The sequence below is a fragment of the Lytechinus variegatus genome, chromosome 7 (assembly GCF_018143015.1).
Source record: "Lytechinus variegatus isolate NC3 chromosome 7, Lvar_3.0, whole genome shotgun sequence".
Taxonomy (NCBI): Eukaryota; Metazoa; Echinodermata; class Echinoidea; order Temnopleuroida; family Toxopneustidae; genus Lytechinus; species Lytechinus variegatus.
Window position 1 is genome coordinate 33,368,439 of NC_054746.1, and position 15,391 is coordinate 33,383,829.

The following is a 15,391-nucleotide window of genomic DNA, read 5'->3' on the forward strand; positions in this document are numbered from 1 at the left end:
GGTGAATTACCACTTGGTCTCGGTCTACTCACCCAGTTTATCTACTTCCGTTTCGATTTCGTCTCACTTGGTCCAGTCCAAGTTCATCTCCACCCAAATTGTCTATTCTGTCCATTTACCATTGTGTCTCATTTTATAGGTTATGCCCATCACGTCTAATATTCATTTGATCCAACTCCACTTACTCTATTATTACATGAACTGTTTATGGATCATATTCTTATTCAGAGTTGACAAAGTGCAGAATAATAGTGGGAAGTAGACGAATGAAAAACAGTTGGGTATCCTACAAATTGACAGTCAAACCAAGAGAGTATTAGACCAAGAGGTGGCTAAATCAAAGTATAATTAGACCACAATGACAGTACACCAAGTGTGTGTAGCCGTGGTGGTGTTAGATAATAGAACTGGACTATCTGCTAGGAGACCAAATGGATACAAACCTGAAATTTTACTTTTCATCCTGATACCAGTGTTATGCGATATCAAAGTTACACATAAATTTGCTGATATGTGTATTTCAAAATCATACCAATGTGTGAAAAATATTTCTTGTTGAATATTTTAATCTCCTATAGCGCATTGAATAGTTATTGGTGTTGACCAAAACCTACAAGCGTTCCGGCAGCGGTTGTCCATGGGGTTTTTATTCTTTAATGTTTCTCCTCTTCATTTTTTTCTGACAGAGCCGATGGTTGCGGTGTACTATCTTGTTGTGGTGGAGCTTGTTGCGGGTAACTTTGTTGTGGGTAACCTTGTTGTGGGAGAGGTTGTTGCGGGTACTGAGGCGGAGGCTGCTGTGGGTAACCCTTTTCTTGCGGAGGTTGTTGTGGGTATTGTGGTGGATAGCCTTGTTGTGGTGGGGGTTGTAGTGGTTGCTGCTGCACACCAGTTGTCAGTGGCGGGACGACCACAGTCTGATTGGGGACAGCAGGTTGGTATACCACACTGGTGGTTGTTGATCCTGGGTTGTGATATTCGACTGTGATGTGGTAGAAGGAATGGACAGTGAAAGAATGTGAGAAAATAATTCAATATTTGAAGGATTATGCCACCGTATGACAGAGGTAGACATGGTCCCGGGGACATGCATATTCTTATCTCTTTTGTATTTGGTCTCGCTAAAAAAATCTGTTAACAATGTAGATGTTACGTTTATCTAACCTTTTCTAGGATGCAAAAGTGAAGAAAACTCATGAATCAAAGCTGTGATAAATGTACAACATATCAATCAATTCGGTGAATTACCACTTGGTCTCGGTCTACTCACCCAGTTTATCTACTTCCGTTTCGATTTCGTCTCACTTGGTCCAGTCCAAGTTCATCTCCACCCAAATTGTCTATTCTGTCCATTTACCATTGTGTCTCATTTTATAGGTTATGCCCATCACGTCTAATCTCCATTTGATCCAACTCCACTTACTCTATAATTACATGAACTGTTTATGGATCATATTCTTATTCAGAGTTGACAAAGTGCAGAATAATAGTGGGAAGTAGACGAATGAAAAACAGTTGGGTATCCTACAAATTGACAGTCAAACCAAGAGAGTATTAGACCAAGAGGTGGCTAAATCAAAGTATAATTAGACCACAATGACAGTACACCAAGTGTGTGTAGCCGTGGTGGTGTTAGATAATAGAACTGGACTATCTGCTAGGAGACCAAATGGATACAAACCTGAAATTTTACTTTTCATCCTGATACCAGTGTTATGCGATATCAAAGTTACACATAAATTTGCTGATATGTGTATTTCAAAATCATACCAATGTGTGAAAAATATTTCTTGTTGAATATTTTAATCTCCTATAGCGCATTGAATAGTTATTGGTGTTGACCAAAACCTACAAGCGTTCCGGCAGCGGTTGTCCATGGGGTTTTTATTCTTTAATGTTTCTCCTCTTCATTTTTTTCTGACAGAGCCGATGGTTGCGGTGTACTATCTTGATGTAGTGGAGCTTGTTGCGGGTAACTTTGTTGTGGGTAACCTTGTTGTGGGAGAGGTTGTTGCGGGTACTGAGGCGGAGGCTGCTGTGGGTAACCCTTTTCTTGCGGAGGTTGTTGTGGGTATTGTGGTGGATAGCCTTGTTGTGGTGGGGGTTGTAGTGGTTGCTGCTGCACACCAGTTGTCAGTGGCGGGACGACCACAGTCTGATTGGGGACAGCAGGTTGGTATACCACACTGGTGGTTGTTGATCCTGGGTTGTGATATTCGACTGTGATGTGGTAGAAGGAATGGACAGTGAAAGAATGTGAGAAAATAATTCAATATTTGAAGGATTATGCCACCGTATGACAGAGGTAGACATGGTCCCGGGGACATGCATATTCTTATCTCTTTTGTATTTGGTCTCGCTAAAAAAATCTGTTAACAATGTAGATGTTACGTTTATCTAACCTTTTCTAGGATGCAAAAGTGAAGAAAACTCATGAATTTAATGGAAAACTCTAGATATTTGGTTAAAATTATGAAACCACTGATAAAGACAATCTTTCAATATACGGAGTTACGGAGTTAATAACAATGGGAGGGTGGAGTGTCCTTCTTTACTGATAGACCCGGGAGAATACATTTTAGTCTGTTATTATATGTGTCACTCGTCATTCTGCTCAAGCACTGAAAGAAAAAAAATCAACTTTTCTGCGAATGAATGAAGAACTTTCTTTCATTGATGATAAGAATTACTATGATTATCATCGATGAATATTATTACAATCATGAAATGTTACTTGTCCTTGGCTGAAAATTCCGAGCCTGGCCCTTCAATCCCATAATCTCTTTTCTCACCCTGCTTTTCATCATTGATTTTCCATATCCAGGAAAGGGCATTGTGACTTTAATTGGTCGGTAATAGGCATGCTTATTAACAAATTAAAATAAAACAAAACACTTTCTAGAAATATAGAGAAAGAGAGAGTGGGCGTTTATATTTAAAAAGGTACGTATAAGCTATGTAATTGTGGTGTCCAGTTTGAGATGTGAAAACATCTGATAATGCTATAATCGTGCAAAAATCAGGAGATGAAGATGATTTTTTTTAGGGGCACTATACATAGAAATGACACTTATTATAAGAGGTTAATAAATCCAACTCGAAAATATTCACCATTTCCCACGAAAAGAAAAGAGGAAATTTCATTATGAGGGGAGGGCATTTTTGGTGAATCAAGTAGAGGGACCCCCCCCCCCCCGAACACAGCCTCTGCACACCAACAAAACGTACTGCACATCATTTTATACCGCCTATTTTGAATAATTTTAGCTAGTCTTGTCTCTGTATATCAGAAACAAATGCGATTAATATAAACTGTTGTCTTTAATTTATGGACTTGCATAATTATCAATAATAAGTGTCATCGTATCTCTTTCATCCCGGATTCCTGAAGTCGGTTGCGATGGTGTGGGGAGGGTATGACTGAGTGAAGTAGGATTAAATGTGTACTGGTAAACTCACGTGATAGATATATCATGATTGATCCCCACATAATTGCCCAGACATAACCGATCCCAATAGGGGATAGAATCAACTGTAAGAGGCCGACCCAGAAGTTGATGCAGAACGTGCCAAACTTCCCACCGCCAGACTGGCCCTTGTTACCGCAACAGAATACTCCAAAACCAGCAATGATTGTTCCTGCGAGAAAAAAAATAAGTTGACTCGATTAAATTATGATTCAATGATTATAATATCAGTACATATCATGTATAACCAACAGTCAGTTGGCCCGTATGTATGTATGCGTGCGAGCGAGCGAGATGACCGAGTTAAAGGATGCGACTGTTCTAAACTATCTGCTGACACTTTATGTGGGTTTCACCCATAGAGTTATATAACTCTATGGTTTCACCCCCATGGAGCTCTATGGTTATACTGTAAAAATTTGCAACGAATTCACTCCATTCATCTTTTTAAACCCTTTATTTTTGAGAATTCTTGTAAACCTATCCTAATCCTAGAAACGGTGCAATGACATTTGCTCCTTCGCCAATTGCTCTGCTCTGAATTCCACACACTAATCAAATGACCAACTTCAACCCTGATGGGTTTACCCACCCCTAAACCTAACCTAAAACCATATTGTAGCCATAAACCTAACCCTACATCTTAGACGAAATTAAGCCGGGAGCAAATGTCAAGTCACCAATAAAACCTAGTCTGCAGGCACAGACCCTGATTGAAACTTTGATTAACAAGCGTGTCCCCACGCAAAGACTAGCACATACAACAAAACTTGTTGTGAGAGGGCCTTCAGCGCACAAGGCTTGGTAAGGCTGCACATTCAGACCCTTAAATCGAGTGAAGGGCTCGACCAGCAGACTACATGAAACCATGGACCTACTACTGTAGTAGGACCACGATGAAACTAATATAATCAAGACAAAAATGACATGGGCTTGAAGGTCAAGTCCACCCCAAAAGATTGTTATTTGGATCGATAGAGAAAAATCTAACAAGCATAATGCTGAAAATTTCATCAAAATCCGATGTAAAATAAGAAAGTTATGACAAGTTTCGCTTATTTTTCACAAAGTACACAACTCAGTAATACGCAAATGAGAGAGTACATGATGTCCCTCACTCACTATTTCTTTTGTTTTGTATTGTTTGAATTATACGATGTTTGAATTTGTACATATTTGACAAAAAGGACCAACTTGACTTAACCATAAACTGTTAGAATAATGATAATTCCACATGTTCCGGGAGGAATAAACTTACAGGACAATGAAAAAATTAGAGTATTCATATTTCATTTAATAAATAACAAAAGAAATAGTGAGTGGGTGGCGTCATCTGTCTGCTGATTTGCATAACGATCAGGAAGTGCATGTAACTGTTTTGTAAAATGAAGAAAAACTTTTAAATGTTATATTTTCTTAGTTTACATCCGATATTGATTAAATTTTCAGTGTAATGCTTTTTGGAATTTTCTCTTTTTATTAAGACAAGTCAACTTTTGTTGGGGTGATTTGTCCTTTAACTTAAGGGCAGTGGCGTAGCTAGGATTTTTTTCCCGGGGGGCACTGGGGGTCCTTGCCTTTTCAGGGGGCACCGGCCATTTTCCGGTGTGTGTATGTGTCAACAAGGGCGGATCCGACTTTCGCCAATAGGGGACGGGGCCCGAAATTATCTTCACCTATATCAGTCACATAAACATAAAATAATCTCATAAGCCTTATAAAAAGTGCGAGCGCGAAGCGCGAGCGACTTTTTTTTTACTTTAATGTATTTTTTCCTGAAATTTAATTTTCTGGGCAATGTTATGTGTGATCCTGAACAAGATTCGTATGTACCCCCAAGCGCGAACATAAATTTTTATCAACTGTTCTATCGAAAAGGGACCTGTTAAGGACTGCTTACAGTTACCCACGAAGACGGTATATATTTCAATAATGCGAGCGCGAAGCGCGAGCAAATTTTTTGACATTCCGACCTAAAAAAAAAAAAAAAAAGGTCATTCTAAGCACTTTTTTGTATTAATTAATGGGATAAGTATGTAACTAAACAATTGATGTGAGCGCGAAGCGCAAGAGGAAGAATATTGAGATTTTAGACCTAAAAGCGGGACACTGTATTCATATTTTGTAAGTCATAAATAGGATATAGTCAATTGGGTATCATTAATAATGCGACCGTGAAGCGTGAGCAGACAATTATTGATAATTCTGATGTAAAACTGGATAATTTAAGTACATTTTAAATAAAGAACATGCACGCCATCGCGCATGTTTTATATTTAGACCTAAAATCTGGGCAATCTGAATATATTTGTTTAATGGAACATTATGGAATACACGTAGACAATATGAACTTGGCAAATCAAACAATGTGACCACGCAGCGTGAGCTTAAAATGCTGATATGTAGACCATAAAACGGACATTTTACAGAGCACTTAAATTTGTAAATGAAAAAAAATAATGAAAGCTCGATGTCCGAGCTAAAATATGTTTTGCATATTGACTTCAAAACTTGCTCCACATCAGCCTATTGAGCAAGATATGAATCCCATCGAACAGGCAATTATGGCGCGAAGCGCCAGCAAAAATTTTATATAGTAACATGAAAAGATTTTTTTTAATTGCAAGTCTTCCCCTCACATTATTTCATTTAATCGTCTTCCTCCTCTTATCTACAAGAGCTTGTCACGCCTTATGCACCAGCTAGAAGCCTGAGATCATCACACCAGCAACTTCTTAAGACTCCCAAGACACGTGTTGCATATGGTGCACGAGCTTTCTCTGCCTCAGCACCTTCTCTCTGGAATAATTTGCCATTAAATTTAAGAATTATACAATCACTGGAGACCTTTAAATCAAAACTGAAATCTTATCTTTTCTAACAGTATTAGTTATTGGCACTTTGACACTCATCCAAACTTTCTCTTTCTTTTCTTGTGCGCCTCGGAATAGAATATTTCTAGATAGATGGCGCTATATAAATGCCTATTATTATTATTATTATTATTTTCCTCTTCTTTTTTCTTCTGTCTTTCTTCTTCTTCTTCTTTTTCTTTCTTCTTTCTCCTTTTTTTTCTTTTCTTTTTTTTTTTTGCTTTGCCAATTTTTTCTGGGGGCACCTGGGGGGCACACCAAATCTCAGGGGGGGGCACGTGCCCCCCAGGCCCCCCCCCCCCCCTCCGTAGCTACGCCACTGCTTAAGGGTGGAAATGACAATTAAAATGATATCATAATTTCTTTTATATTAACGTTTAATGATAAATCATTTTACCATGTACATGCACATGATACCGTGTATTGATTCTCATGCATGCGGTTGTCATTGCAGTATTGATTTTATTATGCTGCTATTGTACTGTTGCCATACTATAGAATTGATATCGAGCTGTAAACGAAATGAACCAAAACTTTATATTATGAAATCAGAATAGGACTTTGTGGTTGTGACAATAACCATGCAGGGTTATCATGGTTATGGAAAAGGTGGACCTTAATTTCTATAAAAAAAATAGAATCGTTCAACTATCGATTTATACGGTTGTCATTCACAATGTATACTGAATTGATATCGAATTGTTGGTATATCGTTTATGAACCAAAAACTGCATCTGAAGTCAGAATATGACTTGGGGTTGTTGGGGTTGTGACAAAAACCAATGTGATGGAACAGGTGAACCTTTAATTGTATTGTCGTTAACACACACACACAAAGACAATGATAATGATATGTCTCTTTTTTTTTTACAGGAGCGAGAATGATATCCCCCCATCTCCCTAGTCTCTCTTTCTACTATCTCTCTCTCTCATCCTTTAATTGCCACACATCGATTTTTTTTCTCATGAAAAAAAAATCAAGGACCAAGGACTCAATTCTACCCTTAATAGAGTAACATGTGGAATAGAATGCTCAAGGTATTCATATGCATCATGCTCTGTTCAGAAATATTTTCTAAATTAACAATCTAGAACGAATGAGATCAATAATACGTAGATGTTTTACCTATTCCTGGAATGATGCAGTTGATGACGAGACAGGTGACAGACATAGCCATATGCATCGACGGTATGGCGGCCCGGCACGCATTAGGTAGATTCTGTTGCTGATGTTGCACAACGACGGGTTGTCCTGGCTGTGGTTGCACGACCACAGTCGGTTGTTGTTGCTGTTGCTCTGGTTGCGACATATTTCCCTTTTCCTTTTTTTAAAGGGACAGTAATCTATTAGGAGACTGTGTTTTTAAGACACCAGGGCGTGAAGCAATCATGCCCCGAACATACGTCGACTTTGGATTTTCTATGGCATGTATATGTTGAAAACAGTAATACAGATGGTGGGTAGTGGATGCCTTGAAGTACAGGGTTTGACTACAATGAAATTCATACACAGACCTGGATGATTTTGCAGAATCCTACATCCTAGCTTAAGAGCAATACAGCACCCACTGTCATTTTGGTGGCTTCCTCATGCTCTGCTAAGCATATTCTACTGGTGGAAATACAGAGTACAAAGTACAATTGAAACCAGTTTGTACCTTGCTGCTACAGAGCCAGAAGGCCACTGATTTGCATGACAAAAGATGAAGTATTGAATTCCTCTCGATTCTTGACTGACAAGCAAATATACATATTTGCATGGGCTACATATTACATAATTTGCTTTCTCACCGCAGCCGCATGAGACGCCAACGTATAGAGACAAGCACAATACCTAGCCCAAGATGTATATTATTCACTTGCAAAAGTAATCGAAAGTAGAATGGTTAAAGATATCTTAGCATTTTTGTTACATATATTATGTGTGTGTTGTAAAAGAAACCAGGGGGCAGTAAAATGTAGGCCTATTGCTGTACATATGCGTGACCAGATTATTTTCAAACACCCCCTAAACGATTTTTTTTTTGTATATGTGCAAGTTTTTCGCGGGCTTTATTTACACATTTTAGCCCCTTAACAAGTTATCGTAAGAATATGACCCCCGTGGAAAAAGCTTGGGGGAACATACCCCAAATACGTTTGACCCCGCGATTGACCATTGACCATTGACCATGCGTACCTGTCTCGCTACACAAACAATACGAGCGCGAAGCGCGAGCAGAAATTTTTGTATGTATTGACCCAAACATGAACATTTTAAGGACTATATTTTAGGAATCCAGTAAGAGTATACATATCTCACCATAGTCATCTAATGCGAGTGCCAAACGCTTGCTGATTTTGTCAGAATTACATCTAAACACATGAAGCACTTTTTGTAGTCATTGTAATCATGATTATCACACACATCTCACTAATTGCGAGTGCGAGCTGAAAATATAGGAAACTCATTTCTGAAGAGGGGCATTCTAAGGCTTGTTTGTAGGAATTCACTAAGACCATACGTATTTCACAAAGCAAATTATATATGCGAGCGCGAAGCGCGAGCTGAAAATTTTTGATATTCAGATCAGAAAAAGTGACATTTTAAGGACTGATTTTAGGTATTCATGAAGAGCAAACATATCTCGCCAATCCAATAATGCGAACTTAAGCACGGATAGGAAATGTTTTGTATTAAGACCCTATAATGGGGCAATCACTTTAAGTAGTCATGAAAAAGAAGCATATGTCACTACATGAAACAATGATAATTTGAAGTGCGAGGAAATATATTTGATGTATATTGATTTGATTTGACAACATCAGGTCTCTCAAATATACTTGAAAACTATATGTTCCGAATCTATTATATCTAGTTAAACAGACACTGCAAGCACCAGTAACAATGAGTACGTAGGCCCTGCATGAGCAAAATATATTTCATAAAGTTATGAAAAAATAACTTAATCATGATATTGTTTAACATTAAATTGAACAATAATTTCTGCTTTCCCACTACGTTTCTCTTTCTTTCTCCCTCTATTTCTTGAATGTATTTCATTGTTTTATGGTCCAGAGGAGCAATGACAATGACCCTGGGGTCATTTATTCGTGAATACAAATAGCTGCTATTTGTATTCACGAATAATTGACCCCACTGTCATTACAAGGTGGGCAGCTGCATGTTCGTGCACAAAGCCCGTATAGTTTTTTTTCTAAGGGTATAAAAATTGCCAAAATCCGGAGGAAATGCATACTTTTCGACCGCATCGGAATATTAAATTATGTAGAGTGCTGTGAGATCAGAATTCTTGTCTATGATCGGCGTATTCTCTAAATTCCGCAGTTTGAAAGTCAATCTAAAAGATTGTGGTCAGGGGCCAATCTAAAATTAGATCGTAAGTTTCGGTCGAATAAGATTGAATTCTAAATGTATTAGATTGAAAACTTCACTCCAACTTTGGATCTGTCCCTGATCACAATATGGTCCAATAAAATTCAACCTGGTATTGACAAGGACTGACAGTGGTCCCCGAGATATTTAAAGGTCAAGTACACCCCAGAAAATGTAGATTTTAATAAAAAGAGAAAAAACTTTTTTTACAGCATAACGCTGTAAGTTTCATTCAAATCCGATGTAAAATAAGAAAGTTATGTTATTTTACTATTTCTTTTGTTTTTTATTGTTTGACTTATACAATATTTCATTTTTTACAGATAAGGCCCAACTTGACTGAACCAAACAGTATTAAACAATGTCAATTCCACATGTTCATGGAGGAAATATTCGTTATTTCACTTGACCATGAGGAGAAAATTAGAATATTTCATAAAATAAAATACAAATAAAATAGTGAGTGGATGACGTCACCAGTCTCCTCATTTGTATGCCGACCAATATGTGCAAAGAACTGTTTTGTGAAATTGAGCGAAACTTCAAAATGTCTTAACTTTCTTTTTTTTGATGAAATTTTCAGCGTTAAGCTTGTTAGATTTTTCTCTTTTTATTCAAATCAATTTTTTGTTAGGGTGAAATTGCCCTTTAATGAAACAATCGAATGAAATATACTTTGAAAACAATTTCTCTAATTTATTTTCTAGTCCCCATTGACTTTACGCACAAACTAATGCAAATATCGACCCCCCCCCCCTTCGTGAAAATACCGAGCGAAATTATGACGTAACATACGTAATTCTGTAATTGCAGACGTAAAGCAATAAATACGCAAATTCTCAAAAACATAATAAGGAAACGTGATAAGAATCGAAGACCAGCAACATTCTATACCACTGTCCCCCTTCCCTGTGTATGCCTTTTTATACGAAATTTAATGGAGTCTCAAACATGGCATTCATGCGATTTCTTATAGCAACATTAGTTGCAGCTGGATCTTTTCTCCCTGAATTTATTACCAATTCACTACAATTTCTTTTCATCATCAATTCTTTTGTTCTAACCTTCCCTCTTATTGTTTTCATATCGCTCTCTCCATCATCACTTATATCTTGCTCACTCTATTAATCTGAAATTACTGTCAATGTGTATTCCTCGTTAATACCTTATACCGCCCCTCTCTTTCACCCCTCCCTCCATTTCTCTCTTTTTCTCCCCCTCCCTCTCTTTTTTCTTCTCATCATATCATATACTTTTTATTCCTTCATAGCAAAAACTGTGGTGTTAACCGGTGTACATAGAGGACCGCACTAGTTATTTTACACCGGTGTTAAATTGTTGGTGTTAGTTTTACACCTATTGGTGTTATTACACCACCTTTTGTTGTTACATTTAAACTCTTTAGTGTTATATTTAATCTCTAGGGTGTAATTTTAACACCTCAGGGTGTGGTCCTCTATTAACACCAATTGGTGTCAGTTTTAACACCGCATTTTTTACAGTGTTCCCACCGCCACAATCTATACCCCTGTCACAGTTTCACGAAAACACGATAGCCTCCAATATTGTGGTTGAAGCTCCTTTTATACCAGGGTCTTATAAACCTACGAATTCAAACACCTTTATTTCACACGACAGAAATACAAAGAGATAATCTTTTATTTTCAACATATAATGATTGATATTTACATATAAAACAATATTCGCCATAACTATACAATGAAAGACGTGTGAGAATTACAAAAAAATCCCTGTCAGCCAATCTTGCTGGACCGTTCGGACTGCTCTTAACGACAATAAACATTATAGACTGGACGGCATATCTTGATAAAACAATAAAATTAACTGATACACGATATAAAAACACATTTCTTCAAAATCGGTTTAGTTGTTAAGTAACATTACACAGCCACATATAAATATCAAGGTGAAAGCGAATTGCGTGAATACTAAACTCAATGTCATCACGAATTTTGTAAAAATATACCACTTGAATATTTACAAGATTTACAAAAAAATTATGCAGCCTCATCCAAACATGTGGGCGCGATCAAAGAAATAACTGATGCATTACTTTTTATTCACACACGCAGTGTATTAATTTGAAATGAGATTTATTTTATATTCGGATTGTTGTGGAGATCAATTAAAGGAATGCCGTATGCCAATAGGTATGGAATGTTTTTGTCGATTTATATAATTTCGCCTTTAGCTCAATACTCTGACAACTCTTCATTCTTTAGCTTTACTGTTAAACCAGAAATTTCAGCAAAATCGCATAATGTTACCTTAATGCAACCAATTTTGAGGGCAGAAGTCGTACCTTCGCGAAATTCTCAACAAAAAAATCCTATCATAAATACTAATCTCGAATTTCGCGGAAATTCAGCATCACACACGAGTTTCTGATGTTCGAGGGAGGGTGCAGATCTTAGGAGGTGTTTCGTTGAATTTTCCGTAATAAAGATCTATCAAACACACATGAAATTCATGGGACACGCCTTTGCTGTACATGAGTTTATATCGATAGCATCGAAATATCTTAGTGCAGTTTAATGTCCAAGTTGAAGATCTCGTTGGTGCAGGATCAACATTTTAAGACACATTAATATGTTAATGTTCGTTATTGCCTATTCTCGGAAGAGGAGTTTAGTTGTTGATGACCGTGGTTCCGCCTCCACCGGTGGCTACGATTGTTGTATCTCCGCCAGAGTGGTAGTCAGCTGTAACAAGGAGAAAATATATAAACATCACATTAGATTACTCATTTTTAATGCAGACAGACAAATATTCATGTACCAATGGCTATATGAGAGATAGCAAACAAGAAAATAAGAAGAATATTTTTCAGAGGCATTTATAATCCTAGCACCGTGACAGTCGAGAATTGACTGCATTCTATTGGTAAATAAAGATTGGTTTATTCGAAGCCTGAAATGAAATGAATGTATCGCCTTAAATGGCATCGGAAAGTGATAATTATGATAACATTAATTATAGTGTGAAAGATATATTTTTTCTATTTAGATTTGGCGTATCTGGTACTAATTATGAGCCTTATGTAACAAAAATAATGATAAATGATTTTAATTTACCTGACATGCCGATGAATGCTGCACCCCACATGATGGACCAGATCCAACCAAGGAAGAAAAACCAGACGGTTCCGATTTGAAGACACCCTACCCAGAAGTTGATGCACATGGTTCCGACTTTGCTTGCCCCATCATCTCCAGGGTTACCGCAGCAGAATACAGCAAACCCAGCGATCATCGTACCTGGAGAAGAACGATGAAAAGATTAGGAAAATCCATTAACAATAATTGGAAAAAATCACGGGGAATAAAATCGTTTATGTAATTAAGGAGAGGTGAGGGGAGTGCATCGTCATTCTCTAAAGTAAAGAAGCATCGGGAATGAGAATGCATCTATTTTGGTGCGTATAAGATTGGAAGTATAGAAACATTAAATAAAACCTCACAAATAAAGCCAAAATTGCTTATTAAAATAATAAGATGATAAATAGAAAATAGGGAGGGGTATTAATTGGGTAATTAATGTGGTATTCTGTTTGGTGCTATTGTCCACTCTCACCGCGAGAAGGATAAAGTTACGTAACAACTCGATGGAGACCGTGACGCAAGAGTATTGCTTTTCGCCTATTCAATCCCGCGGGTGTATTGGTGCATTACGCTTGTTGAGACGGTCAATTCTATTGAATACGGAGCACATAATATAAATAGATTGACTGGTTGCTACCCAATATCGATCTTGTTGACTTCGTGATTCCTTGTTGCTATGTAACCCGGAGTAAACTTTGTTTCTTGTCGTATCGCTTCGGTACATCTATTCATTAAGATCGTACTTTCTAACAAAGCCATACTGGAGACGGGTTATTATTTTCTATTCATGAATGACGATAGAACGATTTCCCGTGGTATCACGTGGTACCGAAAGCAGCAGTCAACCAGTGGTCGCATTTATCTATACACGATGGTATATCATATTGGTAATTTCTTACAAAAAACGAGATAATGAAAAATTTACATTCATTCCAAGATAAAAACACATTCGTTTGGTTATAATGTTGTTATTGCATAAGAATAAATTTACATAGGTGTTTACCATAAACTTTTTATCCCATTAAATGTTCAAGATTCCATACTGATATTAATGATCGTGATTATTGCATGGAGAAAATGAAATAAAACTAATATCAAAATCTTCAAAGATAATCATAAATTATTTATGGCATGGATTCGAACTTTTCTTGATGTAAAGTAAAGTCACTCGCTAGGTAAAATTTTTATTTTCAAAGTGCTTCATAATTATTGCGTGAATGTGTAAAAATCGATGTCGACATTGAGCAGAAATCGACTGCTTTTTAAAGCCTGTGTATAGCTTTGGTAAAGGGTCAATAATGTGATTGATAATCGAATATCATCTAATATGACAGTCTTACTGAAGCGTAGAGACCGTTAGATATTTTTCCAACTGCACTTCTCTGAGAAAATTTCAAATATTCAAATCTTGGATATATAGCGCCCTCTCTCTGCGATGCTTGTTTTAAATTTTAAAAATGGGCATTCAAGCACTTATTTTATAAATTTAGTGATTAGATATCCAAAAGTTACAGACAAAGAACATATCTTGAAAGTTTAAGCCCATTCCATGATTTGGAATAGGATTTAATTGAAAGACAAAAACGCACAGATATTTTAATTTGATCGGGTGACCCGATCAAGTTAAATTTCCATGTAAAATTGCAAAATTTATCCTGTAAAACACATTTTCATTTCATATCCTCCCCATCATAACTGTTATAGGGCATATCCATTCATATTAGCTAGCAATGAATTGGAATAGTGATAGGTGCATTTTGGTGGATTTACCAAAACTATACACAAGCTTTAAGAGTAAATTAAAGCAATTTTGAACTAAATATTCATCGTTTGAAAAAAATATTCATCGTTAGTGGGAGGGAACTTTTACGAGTTAGTGTTTTTAGTCTTTACATGTACATGTAGCTTTTCGACTTTCCATCATTCTAATATTTTTTTTAAATACACGCAACATGTACGCTTTTCGTCTTCAATTTTTTTCCTTCACCCTCACCATTTACTTATTTTTTCCCTTATTCTTTCTCTTCTCCTTCGTCATCGTCTTCTTTATAGTATTTAATAAGTTAAGAGTAATGAAAAGAAGAAGTGTCTAGGAGTAGAGTTAAAAGTATTCTGAAGATTTAAAAACTTACCGATGCCGGGGAAGAATATGTTGAATATAAGACAGATAACGGCAGCGGCAATGTGGAGGGCGGGGATGGCTTGTCTGCAGCAGTTATCCTTCTTCTGGTTGATGATTACCACGTTGTTAGATGGGGGTGGGGCGGGTGCGGCAACGACCACGGTGTTGTTCATCATCATGTTGTTATTCTGAGGTGGAGGAGGATATCCATAACCTGGCTGTGGTGGTGGAGCCTGTTGAGGAGGAGGATAAGCAGGTGGGGCTCCTGCAGGTTGTGCCGGTGCTGCTTGTGGTGCTACTTGGGCCATTTTTGGTATTCAAGTGATATTCCGACTTAAGTGAAAGTTAAGTGCTGAAGTATATAGTCCCCGAACAGATGGTCAGTACGATCCGAGTGGCGTCGCTTCCGTTAATGGCGTTCCTTCGCGACA

The 15,391-nt window shown here is 37.3% G+C and overlaps 3 protein-coding genes across 3 annotated transcripts in view; all 3 read right to left on the reverse strand.

Annotated features, from left to right (window-relative positions):
* Positions 1 to 653: 653 nt before the first annotated feature.
* LOC121418111 (annexin A7-like) lies at positions 654 to 1,877 on the reverse strand. The gene is made up of 2 exons (XM_041611814.1): positions 1,853 to 1,877; positions 654 to 982 (listed from the first exon to the last, which is right to left on the reverse strand). Exons 1-2 carry the CDS (start codon positions 1,875 to 1,877, stop codon positions 654 to 656), a joined length of 354 nt encoding a protein of 117 aa, XP_041467748.1.
* Positions 1,193 to 8,009, reverse strand: LOC121419062 (protein SPEC3-like). The gene is made up of 3 exons (XM_041613354.1): positions 7,467 to 8,009; positions 3,460 to 3,639; positions 1,193 to 2,220 (listed from the first exon to the last, which is right to left on the reverse strand). Exons 1-3 carry the CDS (start codon positions 7,648 to 7,650, stop codon positions 1,892 to 1,894), a joined length of 693 nt encoding a protein of 230 aa, XP_041469288.1. The 5' UTR covers positions 7,651 to 8,009; the 3' UTR covers positions 1,193 to 1,891.
* A 3,348-nt stretch (positions 8,010 to 11,357) lies between these two features.
* Positions 11,358 to 15,391, reverse strand: part of LOC121419063 (protein SPEC3-like) — a 4,037-nt gene continuing 3 nt past the window's right edge. Inside the window, exons 1-3 of the mRNA XM_041613355.1 lie at positions 14,971 to 15,391; positions 12,812 to 12,994; positions 11,358 to 12,439 (exon numbers count right to left, since the gene is read on the reverse strand). The exon at positions 14,971 to 15,391 is cut by the window's right edge and continues 3 nt beyond it. Coding sequence (XP_041469289.1) covers positions 12,366 to 12,439; positions 12,812 to 12,994; positions 14,971 to 15,268 — 555 coding nt within the window. The 5' untranslated portion in view covers positions 15,269 to 15,391 and the 3' untranslated portion in view covers positions 11,358 to 12,365. The remainder of the gene's footprint in view (positions 12,440 to 12,811; positions 12,995 to 14,970) is intronic.

Bases quoted from the DNA above. Each gene is read 5' to 3' on its own strand.
- LOC121418111 (XM_041611814.1), bottom strand. From the start codon at position 1,877: ATGGACAACCGCTGCCGGAACGCTT. The intron at 983-1,852 runs GTAGGTTTTGGT...ACCACATCACAG, and splicing joins CAACCGCTGCCGGAACGCTT to TCGAATATCACAACCCAGGA.
- LOC121419062 (XM_041613354.1), bottom strand. From the start codon at position 7,650: ATGTCGCAACCAGAGCAACAGCAACAACAACCGACTGTGGTCGTGCAA. The intron at 3,640-7,466 runs GTAAAACATCTA...TTTTTCTCGCAG, and splicing joins CTGCATCATTCCAGGAATAG to GAACAATCATTGCTGGTTTT. The intron at 2,221-3,459 runs GTGAGTTTACCA...ACCACATCACAG, and splicing joins AATCATGATATATCTATCAC to TCGAATATCACAACCCAGGA.